General features: G+C 41.2%; 1 protein-coding gene across 1 annotated transcript in view; it reads right to left on the reverse strand.

Moving 5' to 3' along the window:
- HDAC4 (histone deacetylase 4) overlaps positions 1-24,092 on the reverse strand; it is a 173,261-nt gene that overhangs the window by 32,168 nt on the left and 117,001 nt on the right. The window contains exons 16-21 of the mRNA XM_054970213.1: positions 21,575-21,695; positions 19,698-19,744; positions 17,902-18,009; positions 16,791-16,846; positions 9,440-9,527; positions 4,061-4,180 (exon numbers count right to left, since the gene is read on the reverse strand). Of these exons, the coding sequence (XP_054826188.1) occupies positions 4,061-4,180; positions 9,440-9,527; positions 16,791-16,846; positions 17,902-18,009; positions 19,698-19,744; positions 21,575-21,695 (540 nt within the window). The remainder of the gene's footprint in view (positions 1-4,060; positions 4,181-9,439; positions 9,528-16,790; positions 16,847-17,901; positions 18,010-19,697; positions 19,745-21,574; positions 21,696-24,092) is intronic.

Consider the following 24,092-nt stretch of genomic DNA (forward strand, 5'->3'; position numbering starts at 1 on the left):
TGAAACCTTATCAAAAGCGATATTTTGTCGAAGGCTTTATCAAAAGCCTTTCCTTAATTGAGATAAACTATGTCTACAGCATTCCCCTGAACTTTTTCAAAAAAAGAGAAAGTCTGACAAGACTTGTTCTTAAGAAACCCAAGCTGGCTCTTAGTAATCACAGCCATTTTTTCTAAATGCTCAAGGACTGACTGTTTAATGATTTGTTCTAAAACTTTTCCAGGTATAGATGTCAAGCTGATGGTTGGTAGTTACCAGATCCTCCTTTTCCCCCTTCTTGAAGATGGAGACATTTGTGCGCCTCCAATCTTCTGGCACTTCGCCTGTTCTCCAAGAATTCTCAAAAATAATGGACAGTGGCTCAGACATTATATCCGCAAGTTCTTTTAGTATCCTTGGATGCAATTCATCTGGCCCTGACAACTTAGTTTCATTTAAAGAAACTAGGTGTTTATGTACTACCCCCTATGCTGATCTTAGACTGTAACTCCTTTCCCTCTCCATGTGTTCTGTTATCGACATGTTGGGCACCATTTCCCTCACAGGAGAAGACTGAGGAAAAAGTAGGAATTGAGCAGTTCTACCCTCTCTTCATCGCCTGTAACAATTTTCACTTTCCTGTCCTGTCATAGGTAAGGCAGCTGGTTTCCACAGGGGGCTTTCAATTAATGGCAGAAAATGAGCAGAATCTGAAATTCTGTGCTATTGTCAGATGATTAGTAGTAACGTAGCTACATTTGAAGCAATATTGTTATGCAGTAATAATGGCATAGCAATTTTTCAATATATACAAATGGTGAGTTTCTTGATGGTTAGAATATAGAAAGGGGAAATTCTTAGAAGAATACTGTTTCTTAGGAACTGGAAATTGTTCTCTCTCTTAATACTTTTGTTATTAAACAAATGGCACAATGTTTTAGACTATGCGGTTAATTCACAGGACTGGACTTTTTTAACCCCTTTGACCTCATCATTCTCTTGTAGTCTTATGTTTCAAAAGAAAGCTTGGAAAATGTTACATTAATGACATCTCCTGTCATGGAGACTGACTAGAATGTATAAAAATTCTAGAGGAAACTATTGATCCTGTAATGAAGACAGAGCAAGCATGTGGGCTTGTATCTACATGCAGCAGCACTACTGATATTTACTCTTTTGTCTCTAGGATTAGAATCAGAAGCAAGTTGTACACCAGAATTTGCTTTATTTAATTAGGTTGTTTCAACATCAAAATGTAAATATACATTTACTCTAAATATATTATTCTGAAAAAAGAAGAATGGTTACATATTACTTTATATATGCTTTTATGCTTAAAGCTTTCCAAATATCTTAAGATGTTAAAAATAAGATTTACATTGGAAAGCAGGCTGGAGTTATGTTTTATGGAAGTATAATTCGTTACAAGTTGGGGGGCCTGGGAGAAACTCACAGGGAAATTCCACCTTTCATTCTTTTGCACCCCTCCCCCTCCAACACAGCTCCTCCCTGCTTCCTCCTACACTGCCTCTGCTTTCTGTAACTGAAGAGCGGGTGCCATATTGACCGAGTCAATTATTTTTAAATTTGAAGTATTGGTAGAAACAAGGGGCGTTAACTTTGGGGATTTTGTTTTCTTGTTACAGAAAAGCAAAGGTGCGTGTGTGTGCATGCACGCGTATTCCCCTTACACTGACAGCCCTAGGGAAGAAAGAGGGTAAATCAGAAAGGTGCTTAATAGTGTGGCAGTAGGTGGAGGAACTGGAAGTAATTCTAGCCTTTACCAGTACCAGCCTTAGACAAACACAAACACACGGACACACAAAAATACACGAGCACACACTTGCAAAGGGGAAGAAATGACAGCTGGTGAATCTTGGAATATGAATCTCCCTCCACCATGGGAAATACCACCTCCATGCCATAATGAGGTGAAAGAAAAGGACGCTGGGCCAGAAGAACGGTGCAGTGGGTAAGAGGGGGTGGGGGCGAGTCAGTTCTTATGGGGCCCCTCTTCACTTGGGTACTTTGCTGAGTGTGGAGGTAGCTTCCCCCCCTGCTTGTTGTCCATCTGAGGGTGGGGGGTGGAGGGAAGCCTTTGCCTCTTCCTCCTGCCTGCTGATGCTTGTCCATCTACTCTCTCTGATGTGGACTGGGGCAGCGGTTGGTACCTCCTGGTCCCTGCCACCCACACTTCCTCTTGACTCCTTTCTCTCCTCTATAGGGATGGGGAGTTGAGGAAGCAAAAAGCAGTGGCAACAAGTAGCAGAACCACCAACATGGCTGCCTCCTGATCCCTTCCACCTGTCTTTCTTTCCCCGGCAGCGGTCAGGAAGAGTGGCATAGCTGGGAGGAGGGAATGGTGCTGCTCCTGGCTGCCTGGTTGCACACCTGGCTTCTTCTCTGGTTTGCAGCAGCTTTTGCTGCCACCCACGGTCACTGGCCACCTGCCCTGCCCAGGCAGCTTTGATTGCCCACCCAATCTCAGTGCCTGCTTAATTTCTTTTGGCTGCCTTCGCTGCTGTTTCTGACCCTAGAAATGTTTACCGGAGTTAGCAGCCAAGCATCACAATCTCCATTTTTTGTTTACATTGTCTGCAAACCTCTCCGTTTTGGAGAAGCTTCTCTTGCTGCACCCCTGCCTCTGCCACCACTACCACCCGTCTGTTCTCCTTCCTGCTCCTCTGCAAAAGTGGTGGAGGAAGGATGGCAGTGGCTCCTGCCCTCCCCCCTCACTCAGCAGCAGCCTCCCCTCCTTCTTCCTCTCCCACACAGCACAAAGCAGGTGGTGGTTGTTGGAAGCAACAGAGGCACATTACTGGAGCAAGCAAAGATAATGCTCCTCTCTTGGGAGGATTTAACCCCCATCCTAAAAAAACTTTTCATATTTTTCTGCAAACCTGGGGAGTTCCCCAAGTTTACAGAAATAATCTCCTTCCTTTCTATATGGCCATGGGTTTAAGTATCTATCCATGGATTTAAGTATTTGCAGACGGGGTCATGCTGAAATTTAGATATACTGATATGATTGACAGTTTGAACCATTTACTCGGAGGGAGTTTCTAATTTGCATTTTGTTTTCCATCTAAAACTACATATACAATATGTAGGAGGGACTATCTCAATGATGAACTTTACTTGGTAATTTTGTAATTTTAAAATATTATTTTTTAAATTCCCCCCAATTCTATAGAACTACTAAAACCAAAGAATTCTGTAGTTTGAAACCAAAAACTTCCTGCTAAGTATATTTCATTTTTTGAACACGCAGCTGTAACTAGGCCTCATTCTCTGTGTGTGCTAATATTTTCTCAGCTGCAAGGGCCAAGTCCAACCTTTTACAGAGAGATACAGTATCACTAGCTCCAGCTATACTTTATATTAGTGTAGGGACAGACAATCTAACAGGTATAGAACTATTGGAGAAGAACAAATGGTAATGGCATCTTTGCAAAGACCAGATAGTCATCAGTGGCTTTTGTCACTGTAAGACGTTTCTTTTTCTAGGCTATTCAGGGTGTGTGTGTGGGGGGGGGGGGGGATGGGTTCCCTCTCCTGCTTTGAAGAACAGGACCTTATAACAAATTAAGGCCAAACTATCTAAACAACCTTTGATATTAAACGCCAACTTCTTTATTTTTGCATACTTTGCTCCCACCCAGTGAGATTGATAAACTTTTTCTTTAGCTGATGTACATGTAGAGGGAAAATACTGAAATGCAGAAAATAGGAATTTCAAAATGACAGACAAAATCAGATTTTTTCTCCAGTTGTATAATATAGAAAGTCTGTGGCTTGGGTACTATACCTTTGCTTCATACATGTTTCTCTCTGGACACTATGGAGGTGGTCCTCAGCTGCAAAGTGTGTTCCTCTCTTGCTAGGCGGTTTGGGGATCCTTGAAAAACATTGGTCTAGTACAAGTAGAGGTGCCGAGTGCCAGAAGACGCCAGCTCTGCAGCGCGGGACCATCTCTACAGTGCCCTTTGCATGTGGAGCAACAGGATAAGATCCAAGCCCTGTGTTTTATTGACTGAGTATCAATGCAAATATTACATTTATTATCATTATTTAACATTACCTCATCAGGAGCTCCACTTCCTGGGAAGAAGTTTCCATCATCATACCGATGTAGTGAAATATAAAGAACATTTGGATCATTGTAGAAAGCCTGCTGAGTACCATTGCCATGATGCACATCCTTCAGGGACAGAGATGGAATTGTAGAAGAAAAATTATTACATCAATTGTCAGTAAAATTAATTTTAATACTGTACTTTTTCACGCTCCAAAGTCCTGTTTATGGAAAGGCTGGAATAAAGGAAGCGTGGAACCATAATTATATTCATACAAACCCTGATTTCATTAACACCAATGAACTGCTAACAGCATTAAAACCGCAATCTCAAAATAAATATTTACATGAATGAATCCAAACAGGCTAAACTATTTACAGCTTACTCTGCTTGCTCGTGAAAGAAGGCACACACTAGGTAGAGACTGACTCGTTTTCAACCTTCTAAATAGAAGATGCTGAAGACAGTTTGGGATACATATAGCTGTCCTGGTATCATATTATGTAGAGATTAGTTATCATTATCAGGTGAGCTTACTTGAAGAACAATCTGACTCTTCCAGTTAAAACTGAATCTCTGAGAAAGGGAAGTTGGTCTTAATGCAAAGTCCCCTTAGTTCAGACAGGAAAGGACAGCAGCAGGAAAGGGTAAGCTTTTTTTCTAAATGAAACGTTACAGGGATAACTATAGCATAAACGGAACTGTTAGATAAAAGCACAGTCTCACTATAGATAGACCCAGAAAATAGATACAGGAAATCCCAGATTTCTTGGTTCTTTGGAGATGGCATAGGAATATTCTAAATAAATAAATAGACCATGTTTTGACCAGCGACTGCACGCAAAGGTCTACATACTGTCCTGCCACCTAAACAGAAGGGAATAATTTTCCGTTCTTATTTAGTCATAGGTTAAGCAGGCAATCTAGATGTATTATGTGCTCCTAAGCTGAAAATGGGAACTGAATGACTTGGTCCCACATTGATCTGTCACAGAACCTACTGCAGCACCTTCTTGTCAAAACAAAACCATCAGTCTTATAGTGCCTCACAAGGGTAGATAAACCGAAGATGGCACTACACAATGTCTTCAGTTAAGGAGTGAAGGATTACCGCACTGCTGAGGGAGCTGTCCAGTGATACCAGTTAGGGGAGTAAACTACACTAAAGTTTTTCCCAATTCTCTTTCCAACGGTGGATTTGGAGACATGACAGCACTAAGCATCATATGGGTGTACAAAATGACAAGAAATTCAGTTTGTCTAAATATGTCTGCATTTTTTCAAAGCTCTCCAGACATCATGTATGTACTACAGCAGGATGGAATAGCTTGGGCACAAGTCCTTAAAACTTGTGAAACAAACAGTTGAATCCTAAGCAGAGTTACTCCAGTCTAAACCCATTAATTTCAACTGGCTTAGACTGGAGTAACTCTTCTTAGGATTTCACTGTTATTCCTAATGTGAGATTGGTAAATTTAGAGGTCCATCCTGACTGGGTGAAAAATGTATCCCCCATTCCTCTTGGTAGGTGGTTGCAACTTTGTAGGTTATTTCTAGAGATGATCATAAAATCCAATTCGGACAGATTCACAACTGATCCATTAACCCCTCCCTCACTGGTCTTATGGGACAACAGAAGGGCAGTCTGAGAGAGATCAAATTTCAATTGGAAGCAATCTAGATTAAGCTCATTTGTGAAATCCCAGTACCCATGGAAACTGAATGTCACAAATTACTTTTTAAGTCCCTCAGATGTGCATTGCTGAGATTTCAAGATTCAGGATCCCAGAGAAAGCAGATCTATATGTGGCTTTGGAAGCATAAAATCAGCTCATTCAAAACTAGAAATAGCGTTAGACTGGATTTACCAGTGATTAGGGAGACCAACTACCAGCAGCAGAGGAAGGTGCGACAGACTGCTTCCTTTTGCCATTCTGCTGCTGGATGAACTGGAAAAACACCAGGCTAACAAAACACTCTACACCCGACAATAGCCCTGCAGAGAAGATTAGCACATCAAGCACCAATCCATATGCAAAAGAACCTCCTCAGGATACAGTGAAGCCTCCCGCCATTAGCATTCCACACCCTGGGAAACTCTTACAGGATGACTCAGCTCAACCCCACCCCTCCTGAGTAGATATAAATGACCTGCCAACATCTTTTCCACACTGTGACACTGAGAGATCTCTGTCTTTTGGTGCTACACCTCTGAAGATGCCAGCCACAGCTGCTGGCAAAACGTCAGGAACTACAATGCCAAGACCACGGCAATACAGCCCGGAAAACCCACAACAACCATTCTAAAGAGACTTCCTTTGAAAACTCAGCCAATACATGGCACTTCTATTACAAGGAAAAGTGAGAACACCATCTCTAGAAGCTATATGGGTTTGTAATGGAGCAATCTTCTGCTCTATTTCTGTCATAGCATTGACACAAAAAGAGAATATGATTCCTCTTAATGGCACTCATACTTGAACCATGATTACCTGGCTTTCTTTCACTTCCATCTTCACACTGGTTCTCATCTGCTATGATTTTAAATCTAGTGAACATGATGCACACTCTGTACCGAAGCCTCCATGTAAGGCTGAAAGAAGAGTGTGTTTCCATGCAGCGTAAACAGATAATAAACCACAAGTCCCTCTCCCTCAACATAACCCTATTCATAGGGTTGGTGTAAGGACAAAATGGTTAACGGATAATCATGTCTGCTGTCCTGAGTTCCTTTGATGAAGGGATAAAAATGAACTAGGATCAGGGACCCCCAATCTCATTAAACCTAAGGGGACTTTAGAAATGTTGAGAAAAGGCAGTGGGTGTCATCCAAAAAGGCTACCATGAGGTAGAGCCAAACACAAACTGTTAGGAGGTTATAACTCCAGTGTTGTCATATAATGATGGTAGCTGCTTCTGAAAGGGTGCTCACTGCAAATGCTATGAGGATGCCACCTGGGCTGTCTTGAACTAAGGAGGTGAAGGAATGCCAAGATAGGAGAGCTTGGAAAGCCAGGGTCCTCATAGGCCCCCTCGAAGATATCCCTCTCCTGAGACTGTGGTGAGGTCAATATGACACAGGTCAACAAACCTCTGAAATGCATACAAAAGTTTTCATACAAACTTTTCTATTTGAGATACCAACGGAAGGGGCTTGAGGTCCAAGATAGCTCTCTGATCCTCATTATAGTTTGGCATAGTACAGTAAATGAAACAAATAACCAAATAATCTTTCTGGCAACTCTATTTATGCCAATGTTCGTGATGGCTGTGAAGGCTCTCAGGTGCTTCTCCCAGGGCAATAATGCAGGAGAAAGGATGAATCTGTGTCACGATGACCTCTGCAGTTCCAGGGACTGGTCTGGACATACTGTTCTGAGAATCCTCCAGTCTACTTTTGGCTGCCTCCCACTAGATGACAATTGATAAGGTTTTTGCTGAATATGTTATGTGTAAGGTGAGATCACTCTTTCAATCCTGCCATTTGTCCCCATCCCTAGGGTCCACCACTTTGGAACTAAAGGTGGTTTCAGACAACTCCACAAACAGAAGGTTAGGCATGAGTATAGTTTCAAGGTGGAATACAACAGTCACTTTGGAACACTGCTGGGAGATTCTGCCTTGGATGGATTGTGCCTGTTCTAATCTAAGATTCTTTGACAAAATTAAGGAAAATGAATAGCTGGAAAAACTCCTAGTCCGTATAAAGCTCAGGGGGAACCTCTTTTTTGTTTGTTTTCAACTAAGTGCATGGTGCACAAAGCCTTGGAGAGAAGAAGAGGTCTCAGTTTGATTGTAGTCTACTGCTATGATTATTCTAGACATCATCTTGCTTTACTGCCTTTGTAACTCCACTTTCTCCACTGTTTATAGCACACCTTGCCCCATGCAGTTTGTTCTTACATTGTCTTCTAATGTTGTGGTTCACATTGTTTATATTCTGATTCTGCAATTTTAATCCTACTGTATTATTTATTCTACGTCTTATGCTGTATGATTACATTCCGTACAAAAAATCTGACCACCCTTGAGTCTCAGCACTAAAAGCAGTCTAAATATAAAGTAAAAAAAATAAAATAGAGATGGGGAAGACTTCAAAGTATGTTTCCTAACTGAGCCAGTTTGGTGTAGTGGTTAAGAGCACGGGACTCTAATCTGGAGAGCCGGGTTTGATTCCCCACTCCTCCACAAAGCCAGCTGGGTGACCTTGGGCGAGTCACAGTTCTCTTGAGCTCTCTTAGCCCCACCCACCTCACAGGGTGATTGTTGTGGGGTAATAATAACACTTTGTAAACCGCTCTGAGTGGGCATTAAGTTGTCCTGAAGGGCGGTATATAAATCGAATGTTATTATGTTATTATTCATCCCTCCAGTGTTGGGGATGGCTAGAAGAATCAGTGGAGCTTGTTCTAGATCTAGCAGAATGGCCTCCAGAGTCCATGAACTACTTAGAATAGAGGCTGATAATATAACAGCCTGAAAGACTCACAGGATCTCCAAGTTCCACAGAGCCCTGACACAGAAGATTGCTTGGGCTCTAGTAGAGGAGAGAAACATCAGTCCTGGCAACAGAGGAAGCCAGTCTCTGTATTTCTGATGCTAGTGGATATCCCTGTCGCTGAATGGCATAGCTGCGAATCTTGATCACGAAGTGTCTAATCCATTTAACTCCAGACGGAGTGGTTCTCCTTTGAACAAAAGGGAACTCTTGTTCTCAGTGGAAAGAAGATTTACTAACGGGGCTTCCGTTCACAACTCTAGGATTATTTGATAGGGAGCACTTCGTCATCCTGCAGCACTGCTGGAGTCAGAGTGTTCTGGTTGTCCCCTCCTTGGGAGGCACAGGGATTTGTCAGACTGTAGGCTGCAAGGGTCTTTCTCGGCTGTAATCACAGCAGCTAGCAGATGGCATTGCAGGGGGGCTCATCTACTACAAAAGGAAGTTGTATATAAGCATAGCTTCATCCTTGCTGAACTGGAAGGAAGGGACTTCTGTCTTTTTCATGCAAGAAAGGAATAACTAGATCATTTGTTTCCACTGAGGTGGGAGTCTCTAGGTAGCTGAGATAAACCTGTCATGCAGAGTGGCCAAGGAGACAATAAGCTGGAGAAAATTCATTAGGCCCAGAGAGAGCTGTCTCCCAGTGTCTGAGAAGAGTATGGAATCCAAGCCTTGGCACCCGATTAGGAAAGTAGACTTCCCAAAAAGGGCAGGAGGGCACTGATGCTCCTGAAGTCACTGCTGGCTCCCACCAGAAGAGGAAAGCTGGAAATGGGGAAAGTTGACCTCCATTCTTTTGACTTGGAAGAGGGGGGTTACAAGAACCTGCCACAGAGAAACAACAGGGTACATTGTGATTGGATTGGAAAGCTGTTTCACTCACCCAGTCCACTATGAGGATTTTGCTCACATTCAGTCTTTGTTGGAGCAGCTTAGCTGAGATTGCCACTGAATTGAAATAGCAGAAACCCCTGAAAAACAATGGAAGAGACATGGAAGATACAGAAAGGAAGTTCACGCCAAAAGTTGCCCAGAGGCAACAACATCTTAAAATGTCCTTGTTAATCTAATCTTTGCTCATTTAACAATCTAACCTGGATGAGATCACTGCGTTGCCAAATCACACTTTTTGAGGAACTGTTGTATCAGCCAAAACCAATAAAGCCGCTATATTACATGGAGGACATTCAAGTCTGCAACCGCAGGCCAGGATCCAGCAGTACCGCCAAACTCTGAAACTGCTTCTTCAGGGCTTAGAGGAGTGCAACTCTCTCCATGACTAAGTGGCTCCTCAGTCCTCCTGAGGCCTTGCCACTGGCCAACAGTACTTCAGTCTCGTCTGGACTGAGCTGCATCCAGCTAGGTAAGAGCAGAACCCCCAAACCAAAGTATTCTCCATCCCAAATCCAGCCAGCTTCTCTAGAAGGACACCATGGATGACAGTATTGAAAGCCACTGGGGGCCAAACTACATATTCAGGTTTTTAACAAGTTTGAGACAGGATTCCCTGGGCCCAGCCCAGGTCCTCCACAGCCATACAGCACAGCATCTGTGGGCAACGGCTTTTAAAAGATTAAGGAGAACCCAAACTGGCTTGGAACACAGTTGCAGGGGGAGGGCTCCCCCTTCCCCGCGGTCATTTTTGTGTGCGGAAACAGCATCAGGGGTGAGAGTCATTTCCCCATTGCCGCTGCTTCACATTCTGTTAAACAGATCTTAGTATAACCTATAGTTGGTGTCTGTCATCTTCTTTCTGGGGTGTGAAGGCAAGGGCAGTTCCTACTTTTTGAATGGGAATTGTTAATGTGTTCCCACCCCTCCTTCAAAAGCAGGGCCAGGCAATGCCTGAATGGGATATACTGGATCCTAGACAATAGGATGGACTGATGGGAAGGCTTTTAAAAGTTTTCTTGCTATTTAAAAGGTTTCTCCTCCGTTTTTTATTGGTAAAGCTTTCCCACCTTTCCTCCTTTTTCACATGGCAGAGGGGGATCAGCTGATTGCTTTGAACCTGTGTGTCTGACTGATATAGGGATGGTATTGATAAACAATATTTCGGCGCACAGGTTATGACAAATGAAGAGGGGCAAAGTTACTGCTCCACGCCTGGTGCCAGGATGGGAGCTTCCAAAAGCTAATGAACGCTTAGGAAACACCAACCTGCACTACACGGATGGGAATGAGTTAGCTGGTTGCAGTTCAGCTTCAATAATGCCTTGTGTGAAATGCCCTCCACTCTAGAACTTACCCAAATAATTCAAACATATGAGTGGGAACTTGGCTGTAAACTGCTGGCAGAATGGAATGAGCCCAGGGAATAAGCCATCAAACCCCAAGCACAGAGAGAGACAGTTTGGTGCAGTGGTTAAGAATGGCAGGACTCTAATCTGGAGAACTGGGTTCGATTCTCCACTCCTCCACATGAAGCCAGCTGGATGACCTTGGGTCAGTCACAGCTCTCTCAGAGCTCTCTCAGCCCCACCCGCCTCACAGGGCGATTGTTGTTAAGAGAATAACAACACACTTCGTAAACTGCTCTGAGTGGATGTTAAGTTGTCCTGAAGGATGGTATGTAAATAGAATGTTGTTGTTACAGAATACTTTAGTGCTTACAGATACAAATGGACGGCTGCAGTAAGAAAGGGACAAAAAAAAAGTTTGGTTCAGTGGGAAGACAATTTTTTTTCACTAGAAGATCTCTATATGTTTTGTACACAGCTCCGTCAGGGATCTTCAACAATATATATAAAAACTATATTTTTTTCAAAACCAAGCATAAATATTATAGAAGATTAAAAATGAAAGACAAATAAGTTCTAAAAAAATACAAACTGAGTATGTTAAAACTATTTTACAGGAGCCATACATATACTTATCCAGAGACGCAGCAGCTGAGGTTCTTTCATAAAAGAGGCCCATATATATTCAGATGGAGTTTGTACATACTTGCAACATCACAAATTGTACAAAATTGACATGAACATAACGCCCAAGATGAAATTAAATTCCTTAAGCTAAAGAAATTAAAAAGTGTGACCAACTTGTAAGGCAACCTTCTCTTAGAGTGTTCCCACCATAATAAAGCCGTAATAATGCTGATATACACTGAGATGGTTATAGTCAGTCACACAATATAAAACATCTAGACTTTCATTTAACCCCTGTGAAGTCTGAGGATCCGTTCTAGTTCTTTCCTCAGTAGCACCTTGTCACTTTTTGAATAGCCAAGGAAATGATGTCATTGAGACCATGATTGTGTTCAAGGGATGCTGGAATAAAGGAGCACCTGTTTGGGGGGTTTTGTGTGTGGGAAATATTGTTTTTGTGTTCAGTAATACGTATTTTGAGACTTTTGAAGGTTTTTGCCACGTATTTCTTACTGCAGGGGCAGTTAATGATGTAAAGAACATCTTTGGAATTACAAGTGGGGAAATTTTTGAACCCATACTGTTTTCCATCTACTGGATTTTTAAATTCCTTAATGCTACACGTAAACTTACATTATGTGCAGTTCCCACAGGGAAAATGACCCTTTGGTAGGCTCCTGGTAAAACTAGCTAAGTGCAAGTGGGTAGAGATGTATTGCCATGTACTGTTACTTGGTCTCTCAGATTAGACATTCTTTCAAAACGCACAGATCTGGGGAGTCTGTCCAATATCTCTTTGTAGATGCTTTTAGTGAGTCTGTCCATTACACAAAAGAGCTAAAAAAGAAGCTGCACACCAGCCTCTCAAAGTCAACTTTAATCTTAGAGCTAAACTATGAGTGACGCCTGGCAAGGGTTCTTCAAGTGTCTGGTGACGCAATTTTACCTGGGAACTGTAGTTTTAAAAGAGCCCCTCAGGATCACTGTGGAGAAGGTGCTTGAAAATACAATCAAAATTAGGTCTGAAGCATTTTTCTGGTGTAGTTTATGGGCACACACCTTTATTCCTTGCCCCCGCCCCTGGGTAGAATGTGCCAAATCTTAAAAGAAAAGTTGTGAGAGATCGTTGGGGGGACAGGAACTTTGCAATTCCACTCAGTGTGTCTGTGTGTGGGGAGGGGGATGTTGAAATCCTTCAAACCTAATTTTGCTTGTGTTTTCAACCATCCTCTCCACAGCGATCCTGAAGGGCTCTTTTAAAACTACAGTTCCCAGGTAAAATTGCATCACTCAACACTGGGAAGAACACGTGCCAGGCGTCACTTGTAGTTTAGCTCTTACTCTGAAGAAAATTATCTCTGTTATGAGAAAGCCTGGGAATATGTTAGCTGTAACATATGCTTTGGGTACCCTCTAGAGGTCAAACTATGTCCCCAAACAAGGGCCTCTTCCTGGAAGTCTTTGACTGCATGGTAAATTTCTCATAATATGTGCTGGCTGGTGACTATCAAACCCTTAAAAAGGAATTCTTATCCGTAGGGTTTTTTAAAATATGGACCTGTATTATCTTTCTGCCCTTAACATTAACCGTAACACCTGGGAAATTTATCTGTTAATGCTCCTTATTCATATGTAATTCAAGCTTTATATTCTCATCTCGCTGGTCTTACCAGTTATGAAAATATAGTAGCTGGTCCTGGTTTCCTCTCCACAGTAAGAATACATCATCAATTAACGTCATACGTAATCTGCAAAGTGGTTATCACTAGAGTAAATAAATTGCTGTTCAAAGTTTCCCATTTGTAAATTAACAACTGCTGGTGCTACAGAAGATCCCATGGCTATATATTTTGTCTGCCAATAGAATTTGTTGTTGAATGAAAAGTCATTCCTTTTGAGAGCAATTTCTGCTAATCCTGTCAAAAAAGAGTAGGTGGATAACAATGCTGCCTGTTACTCAAAATATTCTTTACTGCCAATAAAGTAATGCATCTGTTTGTAGAACAGTGCATCTGTTTGTAGAATATTGGTATAAAGAGAGACGACATCCAAAGTGACTAGGAGAACATCCATTCCAAAGCTGGCAATTTCAGACTGTTCATTCATAAAATGTTCATATAAGATGGAATTACTAATACAAAGGGTCGAAGAAAGAAAGCTGCTTATTTAGACAGTGGATCTAAAATTGAATCTCAGCCAGAAATAATTGGTCTCCCAGAAGAAGGGGAACATTCTTATGGATCTTAAGCAAAACATAAAATACTAGAGTTCAAGGATTAGGGTTAATGGGAAATTGTCTCTCCCATAAAGAGAGATACTCCACAATAAAACCATCTTGAAGGAAGGTCCTGTACATTTAACTGAGTTATAAATGCCTGAAGTGTATGTCTGGTTATTAGTTGTCTCATAACTTCAAGTTCATATTCCAACCTACTTTGTATATCTTCTTTAATGATACTACCTACATCATGAACCAAGTTGTTTAGTGCTCTCTTCTCATTGATATTTAAATTGTTCCATCTGGGTTTAGTATTCTTTTCTAATTTTTCCAAGTCTTGGGGACTCTTACTCTTAAAGATGTGTATCGTAGGTGGAATTGGACCTGAGGGCATAAAGTGAGATACAGGAGTGAAGGTGGAATGCTCTAAATATACATTCTCTTTAAAAAAAACATCTTAAACCTTAAAGTTCTAATAAATTTTTAAATATCCAACCATGCGTCCAGTGGCTCATGCAGTGGAGTTGGCAGAAAGGATGACCCTGTTGTAAATCTTCATCTTATGCTCAGATAAAATACTGTACAAACAGCTCATTCTGAATATATGCAGGCCTGTTACATAAAAGAACTTCAACTGCTTCATGTCTGGATAAGACCAAGTATTTGTATGGCTCCTATCATGCTTAATTTGAATTTTTACAGAAACTGTTTTGGGTTTTATGCTTTGTATTGTAAGACTTTTTTTAAAAAAAAATCTGGATTTTGTCTCTATTGTAGATTCCCTGATGAAGCTGTGTGTGAAATGAGTAAGGATCTTCTAGTGAAATGAAATTTCTTTTCCCACTGCACATTTTTTTCTTCTTTTCCTTGATTGTACATTGGTGTGGCCCTCTTTTCTGCTGGCTGAAGTAAGAACAGAATGTTTAATGCCTTGCTTGTTTTAATATTGATAATCTATTTTTAATGGTAAACCGCCTCAAAGCAGAATTCTGGGCAGGTGGCACAAAAATCTCCTGAATAAACAACCAAATATAATAAATGGCTAGATAGTAATTTCTTCCTCTTGAAGCCAGAAGATCAGAATGACCCTGATGGAGGGTGGACTACCAAGGGGAGATCATGAATTCTCAGGTCACAAGAAAGAACTCTCTCTTATCCTTTGGGTTTTGACCAAGGAGGCAAAGCCATGAATGACTAAGACTTTACCTGGAGACTCCCTCTTGACTACATGGTCAGGCACAATGGGGAGAATTTCCAACTCTGAGAATTCAGATAAAAATGGACTTTTAAATCGCTACAATGTCAAGATTTATCAGCCTAACCCAAATAAACATTGTTTAGGATAAGTATACAATTAAGAATTTTAGCGTTTTCATCTTTTATTCTTGCTCAGAATGATGTTTGAACTGACCAGGTGTAATCTTTACTTTCTGTTTATTTAACCTTACATTTTGAATGCTCTAAAACTGATCTGTGCAAACACACCAATTCCATTCATTCTTGCTATCTAAAAATCAGTAAAGGGGGAGGAGCAGCTCACCTTCCTTTGAGGGAAATAGCTCAGAATTGCAAAGATGTGATAGATCACCCTGTAGCAGTAAAGCAGAGGATGCCACAACTAGGTAGAGACTTTAAAAGGCAATGCAGGTACAGAGTGCAAGATGTGCAAATCTATCTAGCAGGAGATACAATCTGATACCCTGGTGGCAGAAGTTACTATCCAGTTTGATTTTGATACCTCCTAGGATAAAGGGGAAAGGGTTTCCTCATGAGGTGGAGACAGCGGCAGTGCTTTTCTGACCTTTTGGGACTCCAAAGGAACAAGGCTTGTGAGACTATTCACACCCGGTTTAATAAATCCTAGTTTAACCCATACTTGGTGTATGGAATCTTTCTTCTGGGGCACGGGGAGAAATGATATTTAAAAAGTATTTTAAAATGTGTAAGATTTCTGCAATTCTAGCATATAGTCACCAGTTTTATTACATGACTGTAAGCGCTGCATCACTGATATTTCCAGTTTTAAATTTAGACACACCACACAGGATTTGTGATCCAGCTAAATAGTCAGATTTATGTCGATCTGGCATAATCCAGTGATGCTAGATCAAACTGGAGAATTCTGTATCGGATCTGGGGAGCCAAACTCTGCTGGGCTAGATTTAATCAGCTGCAGGCAGAGGCAGGACAGCAGCGAGTGAGAGGGAAGCCAGGGACACGAATGAGAAGCAAGAGTGTGAAGCGGAGGCAAGCTCCACGCTGCCGCAGGAGAATGGTGCAAGGCTGGTAGGGACAGGAGGCAGCAGGCAGAGTCAGTTCTCATCTTGCCCCTCCACATTGTCCTGAGTTCCGAAAGAGTCCTTCAATCTACTACTAGCTGCCTCTGTGGCTCTGGTGAGCGTTACCCCCCGCCTTCAGTTCAGGATCTCTATTTTACATTGGGATTCTCTGGTTGGACATTGGTTCTGGGGTCCAATAATCATGAAACTTGGGGTTTTTTTAGTAGACAGGAAAGAGTTGGTTCTCTGCAAATTTGGAGGAATTTCCTGAAAAACGATCCCCTCCTGCCCTCCCAGATAGTTTCTCCCATAAGGAATAATGGGCAGATAAATTTGGGATTCTTTAACTGGATTAGAGAATCTAACCCAGAGTTCAGGGATACTGTATTTGGGGGGGGGGGGGGGGGAGATATCCCTGAAATCCAGATCCGGATCAACTGATTTTTTTTGGAGCACGCCATTAACCACAAATGTTTAGCATATATTTAATCTTAATAGCATATTTAATCTAGTAGTATATATTTAATAGCATATAATCTAATTGCATATATTTAATCTTGACATAAAGACATATAAATGAAGACAAAGTGCTTATTAAAACCCCGAAGCTCCTTTCTCAATAGTTCCTAACCCCAGAAAGGTCAGGATGCTCTAGCCACACTCAAGATACAGTAAAAACCACAGGACTTCAGAAGACAAAACCACTGCAGTAAAAAGTATTCACCATTACAAAAAACTCAGAATTTGGTGTTTTTAAAATTGTAAAGCAATTCAGTGCCAGGCCATGTTTCCCAATTCCACATGGGGTTTTCATTCACAAAAGGGTCTTACTATCCAAGTAAGCAATCAGTGCTCCCAAAATATACTTACATGGGTGTACTTTCTTCTGCATGGTGACCAGGAGGTCGAACTACAGCAAATCCGTTCTGGCAAAACATAATAAAGAAATGGTGTGGGAGACAGAGGAAAAAACACACACATGTATTTCAAGCAAGTTAAACAATCTTACAACGAGTTGCTGGAACAATTTCAAAGAATTCTGCTGTTTTGCTTAATAGGCAGATTTTGGTCAGAGTAGGGAGGAGAAGAGTAAGCAACAACTAAATAAATCGCAAGCCCTGCCATCTTTTAAAAGACATGCCAAATTTCTTCAGTACATTTATAGAAGACAACTCTCCCCAAAAGAAATGTTTTTACCAACACCTACATTAAAGATGCGGCTAAAATCAGGAACAATTCCAGCAACATCACACATAATAAGAATGATGTTTTATACCTTACAATAATAAATGTTTCCCAAGCTGTGGGGCATGGTTGTCAACAGTCTGGAAGAAGTTTGGTTACATTTACATTTTTAATATAATATGCAGTGTATATATGTAGGGACAATGAAAAATACAGCTAATGCAAGTCCATGTTATGTATACAGTACTAGTGTCCCTCCACACCTAGACAGGTGGGTGGCTGTGTTGGTGTGCAGTAGAACAGCAAGATTTGAGTCCCAGAGCACCTTGAAGCCCAACAAGATTTTCAGGGTATAAGCTTTTGAGAGTCAAAGCTCCCTGCGTCTTCACAAAGGGAGCTTTGATTCTCAAATGTTTAAATCCTAAAAATCTTGGTGGTGTTAAAGGTGCTACTGGACTTGAATCTTGCTGCCCCACCTAGTGGCATTTTCTAAATACTTTTCAGGGACAGGCCCAAAAGTTGCCAGGTACAGTTTAATAACTTTTAATATGAGTGAGCTGAGTTGGAGGAGAATCAGAGGATTTCTAGCAATAGTTATTACAGTTATACTGCTTAAAAATATAAAACAAAACTCCTAGTAGAATCTCGGAGTAGTGCTCTGAATCTTGGTTCATTTACAGTTTTATACATTTATATATTCGAAGACTTATATTTATACATTCGAAGACTGGAAGGACTATGAAAAGAACATCATCTAAGTCAATCTTACATCAAACCAAAACTGCATCATACTAACCTTCAGTTCTCCTGTGGCCACTTTAAAAACAAGCTCTATTACACAGCCAACAGCGAGGCGAGCAGCACTAGATGAATGTACTTCATTCCAAATTGTATCACTGTCAACCTAAACAAAATGGATTAACAGATACAATAAAGCCATGTTGTTGTTAATACAGAGCAGCTTATGTTAGTTGTGTAAACTGCAAGATCATCATCCATCAGGTTCTGATTCTTGCATTTTTGCCCCATGAATAATTTACTAAGTAAGTTTTGGGGGCCAAGATTAATACCACTGGAATATACAATGCAGGAACAAACTTAAAGGAACAAACTTAAACAATGTCAACCTAAAAAAAGAAATGCTCCATTTTACGAAACAAATCCTATCAAATGGTAAATCAGCTATAATGTTGCTATACAGAAACCATTCAAAGCTCAAATTAAAGGTGCTTTTATACCTTTTGATATAAAGTATGAATAGATTAAACCTCAGTTAAGGTAGTATATGCAACGCCACCCCCTTAAAATGTTTTTATACACACTTTTTAAACTGAGCATTTGTAAGTGAGGGTCCGTTTAAGGAAATCCTAATTTTAAGGCATAAGTCCTGGTAAGATGGCTGAACCTCAGTTCAGGAATTGTAAATGTTGGTGAGATTTTAGCCTGCTTCAGAATGTGCTAGATAAGCTAATTGCTGTAGGGTGTCTTTCCATGTTGGTTTTAAAATTTTGTTTCTTACGATGGTTTGCACAAGAAATTTCTTTATGGATTTGATTTTGTTCCCTATCATGAAGCAGATGGTGGGCATGGGCTTTCATAAGAGTAGTGGCTAAGATATAAACTCAGAAATGTAACCAAGATTCAGCCTGCACTACAGGCAACTGAACTCTACAACAAAGTAAACATATATACCATCAAACTGAAACAAAAGCCAAACAAAATCACTATGTTTTCATCTAATGCCTAAACATAGTCAAATAACATGTCAGGGGAACTTCTACAGAGACTGAATTTCATTACCAGGGCACCACTACCAAGATCTTCCCTTTTCCCATGTCCTACCCTAGCTCAGAACATGGGGTATACAAGAAGGGCATCTCCAAAAGATCTTAATTGAAAGACAGAAAGAAGATGGCTCTTCACATACTTTGGGCCTTACTATATAGGGCTTTAATTATCAAACAAGCACTTTAAATTACTCCAAGAAACCAACCAATAACCGATTCAGTTCTTTTAAAATGGGTAAAATGATCACCATAGTGTGTGATGTTTCTGATATATTTTCAAGATATAATCTAATGTGGCATGCAGAATGATGGAATGGAGAAAAGGTCCCTCAAACAAGATGATATCACTAAGGAGACTGTTACAGTTATGAGTATATCCTATACAGTATTTGTATACAAAGCACTTGGGTTGGTCCAGTGATCCATCCGTGAGAGGCACTGTCACTTCTAGATCTTTCCTGCATTCTTCTCCCCAGAGCAGCCCTTTCAAACCTCAGAAAAGTGTAATTCCAATGACAGAAGAGACACCCCTTCGTTCCCTTTGCCCTCTCTACTACAGTTTTGTGATCTGCATGGCTATTAGTAGTTGTGGATCCTACAACCTCAGAAATAAACTTTCCTAAGGCTGGAAAGGATTGCTGGGGGATAGGAATGCAGGAAAGACCCATTATCCTTGTGTCTGTTGATTACTGAATCCAATCTCATGCCCTAAAACAGACAGTAGATCACATATTATATATATTTGCCAGTCTGTTGCAATACTTAAGATAAACACAACATTATTTACATGTGTGACAATACTTACGCCAATGCCACCACAAGGGAGTCTGACAAACATTGATGTTAAAGAACCTACAAAAGGCAAAGCAGATGTCATTGAAATTACTAATTCTAAGGATTTAGAACTAAGTTACATACTATTTTTAAAACCTGTAACTGAAAATACTGAATCTTAAAGTCTGCTACTGACGAAAGTGATCCAGTCATGAAATGTCACAGTGCAAACCTAAGTAGAGTTAAAGCGCTTCTAAATCTACCAAAGTATGTATCTTACAAGGATGTAATGGTTTTAGGATGGCTCTGCAAGAGTTGTATGTATAATAAAATATCTCTGCTCTTGCTTATACCAGCACCCTAATTTATAAATTCCCTACATTCTTCAATTTTGACTGCCACCACCCCCAGCCCCAATTACATCACATCATTTTCACAAGCCACAACACCAATTTGGTAACATTTGAACTGGCGCTCCATTTGGCTCAGAATGGTATATTACAAATCAATTCATATCAAGAAAATCCTTTCTCTATATTGGTGGGAAAAATTTATTTCCCCAACTTCCAGATAAGATTCTCTAACATAGGAGTTCCTATTCTTGATAATACTTCATGTTTTCCCAGATAATAATCCCCATAGGCTAGGGGTACATTCTTAAAGTATGATTTGGTAACAGATGAAAATACATAGCATTTAAAGAATAACTCCTGTAGTTGAACAATTAATTGTTGCCATTGTATTTTTTTACCATTATACTAGCTTTTCTACTTCCTTCAACAATACTCTAATAACACAGATAAGGGATGTGCAATTCGGGTTTGGTATTCGGTAAAAACTACAGAATTTTACTTGATTTGGCAAAATTTGCCATGACTGAACTTAAATCTATATTACCAAATTCATTTGGAAATACCGAGTTTAAGTTTACCGAATTTATTCAGTAAAATTCGGGAAGCACAGCAGCACTGTTCCTTTGCTGCTTTCTGCCTTTTTACACTGGGGGGAGAAGGGTGGGGGAGTGTGAGTGTGGGCCAATCCTTGTAGCAGCTCTCCTTCTCTCACCAAAGGGATTCTCAAGGAAGAGAGTGCTTTTTGAAAACCGTTGCAAAGAGTTACATTAAGAGGCTTGCCTCAATCACCCTCCATTTTGCTCTGGCCTGGAGACTGAGAGGGACTGCCTGCTTGCTGCTGCTGGCTTTCTCTCCTGGCCTGCTTCAGACTGTACCTGGATCCTGCTGCCCAATGAGTGGAGTGGATTCCTGGCTGCCGCCTGGTTTGAGAGTTGTAGACACTGGATTTTTTCTCTCTTTGGGGGGAGGGGGGTTGGCCTGGTGGTTTCTGGCTTTTGAAGTTGGTTATATTTACTGTTCATTTTTCTACTTGTTCTTCTGGGGGTTGTTTTATCTTGTTGTGGATAATGTGTTTGGACTAGTTCTTGTTCGTTTTATTAAATTCACTTATTCTTCTGGGGGCGGGGAGGCTGTTTTCCCCTGTTATTGGGCTTTCTTAACAGAAGTTTGGTTGATATTTTTTTTCTGGGTTGTTTTCTGTTAGTATAGAAGTTTGGTCAGGTGTTGTTTGTTCTTCTTCTGGGGGGGGTGTTTGTTGGGGTGCTTGGTTCAAACTGGGGTTCCTTGCAAACACAGGATGTGAAAGATCTAAACAAGCACTCTGTTGTGTAAGTACAGAGGGCTTGGGGTAGCATTTTTCAAGTAAGCTTGTGAGCATCAAAAAGCATGCTCCTGCTAGTAGCTTATGTGCTCATGGAATGTAGAATTTTAGATTATAGAATTTAGAGAATGTAGAATTATGGATTATAACCCAGATAGAAAATAACAGATCATCAATGAAGCTTATATATCGGCATTTCAAACTGCATAGAGAACACTGAATTCCTTTCTGTACCTAACAGCTTCTTGCTGTCCAACTTCTGCCTGTTCAGAGGATTGGTACCATAAAGCAATGCATGAGCTTCTGAATGAACAGTCTGCAGCTCTTCTAGAGTTGCTTTTCTTCCACGGATACACTGCAGGAGAAATTAAAGGAATTAAATTACATTTGCATATGAGCCACAAGGGCACAAGAAAATACAAGAATTGGTCAGAAACTTAATTTTCAGGCAAATTGACTGGCATTATTTTGAAAGACCTCTATAGCTTCAGGTTAAAATCTGGAATGTTTATTCATAAAACTAACTACACAATATTTTTATTATCTGTGAATAGAGAGATGGGAAGATGCTGGCTGCGTTGGGGAGGTCTGATGAAGTAGTCAAGCTGCTCAGACGTTTGTGAGCCACCATGTCTACACTCAGCTCTTCATGACGGTTGGTATCAATCTGGGCTGCACTGGTTGAATGAGTATGCAGGAAGATATAGATCTAACTGCCTTGAAAGAGGTGGTTGTGCAACTCCTCCTGAAGAAGGCATCTCTGGACCCCCGCTGACCTGAACTACTGCTGCCTGGTGGCCAACATTCCATTTCTGGGTATCACTCTGGGGATTGGTTGAGTTGGGAGTGGGAGGGCAATGTGCTTTGGAGGTTCCCTGTAGGGGTGTGCAGTTCAGTTCAGAGCCAAAGTGAAGCAACAGGACTAACATCACATCAGAGAATTAACTGAAGCTCAATCCAGGTGAGACTGAAATGCTACTAGTCAATAACAAAGCTGCTCAAGGACTGAGGACCTAGCATATCCTGGATGGGGTTGCACTGCCCCCAAAGGAGCAAGTTTGTAGTTTTGGGGTGTTACTGGATCCTTGTCTACAGGCCCAGATCTCTCCTGAGGGGCATACTGCCTTTTATCAGCTTCAGCTGATGTCAGTTATGATCATTCCTTTAAAAGCACAGCCACAATGATCCATACTCTGATTACATCCAGGTTAGATTACAGTAATGCTCTTTATATGGCGCTGCCCCATGAAAACAGTCCAGAAAATTTAGCTCATCTAAAATGCAGCAGCTAAGCTATATTCGGGAGTCACGTATTCAGAGGCCCCATAGATAAACAAAAACAATAATTCACATCTATTCAGTATAGATCCATTAAATTTATTGGTGAATTATTGTTTTCCACAGGGAATTCTTATCCTATTGTTCTGGACCATACCATTCCAGTGCTGCAAGATCTACACTGGCTGCCTGTTTGTTTCCAGGTACAATTCAAAGCGCTGGCTCTTACCTTTAAATGGCTTGGAATTTGGGTACTTAAAGGACCACCTGCTCCCATACCGTCCAGCCCACCAGTTAGGATCTGCCTCACAAGCCCAGCTCTCTGTACCCCTGCCTTCAGAGGTGAGGCAGGTGGCAACCAGAGACAGGGTTTTAATTAGGATTGGCACCTCATTTGTGCAAAGCCCTTCCCCTTATTTTTGTTTTATAAGCTTCCACAGGCAGGTTGCAGGAGAGGTGGAGTATAAATGTTCTAAGTAAATAAGAAAAATGATGAATAATCTCTGTCCCATCTGGGGAAATGTGGGTGGTGAGGCTCTCTCAGGTAGCTCCAATTTCACGTTTATGTTGTGCAACATCAGGTCTGTAAAAACCCTGCTGGATCAGACCAGTGGTCCATCTAGTCCACCATCCTGTCACACACACTGCAACCAACCAGTTATTCTGGAGAGTCAAAAGCAGTGGGGGTAGTAAAAGATGGTAATGTGAAATACCTACCAAGCTTAATAAAGGGTGAATTAGTAGCAGTATATGAAAGCATGCTTGAGAGTAAGGTGGGAATTAAATAGGAATATTATGAATTAGATGAGTTTAGAAGGACCCAATCACTTCCATGAGCAGTTCAATGGGTTATGCTTACAACAGGAAAAATGAATTTTCAGTGGAAATGCTGGCTATGTTTCCCAAAGGAAGGTAAGTCTGAAGCACACAAAGAGCTCTTGCAGCTATCTGCGAAGGATCCGTTTTTACTCTCTGTGGCAGAACAGCCCCACTGACCTGGCAGCACCGTCCCTTCATGCCCTCATGAGGTGTCTGGGGATTAACCTGGGGCAGGCCACGTTTCTGCCCGGCACCTGCTACCTACCCATTTCCTCCCAACCCTCAGAGGAGCTTTTGCTCTCCTTTTGCCCACCCACTGGACCAGTAAAAGGAGAAGGTCAGGGAGGCTTTTCCTGAAGGCTTCAGGAGGATTCCTCTCTGGCATTTTAGTCCCCCAAATCCCTGCTTCACCCCTGTCCCCACACACCGGGAAGGGCCAGCTTTTAGCAGAAAATCTAAACTGGGCACCTGCCCAGTGGGGCATGATCGAAGTCCCAGGCTGGGTGTTGCTCAGAAAGCATGTGGCTTTCCCTCCTACCTCCTGCCTGTTCTCAGTTAAGAAAGACTTTTAAAAGTAGGACTGAAGATTTTGATACAGTCCAAACCTACAAAAAAAAAAAAGTATTTCTCCACACAGTCAAAAGATAAAAAGCCA

The sequence above is a fragment of the Eublepharis macularius genome, chromosome 1 (assembly GCF_028583425.1).
Source record: "Eublepharis macularius isolate TG4126 chromosome 1, MPM_Emac_v1.0, whole genome shotgun sequence".
In the NCBI taxonomy this organism is placed as follows: domain Eukaryota; kingdom Metazoa; phylum Chordata; class Lepidosauria; order Squamata; family Eublepharidae; genus Eublepharis; species Eublepharis macularius.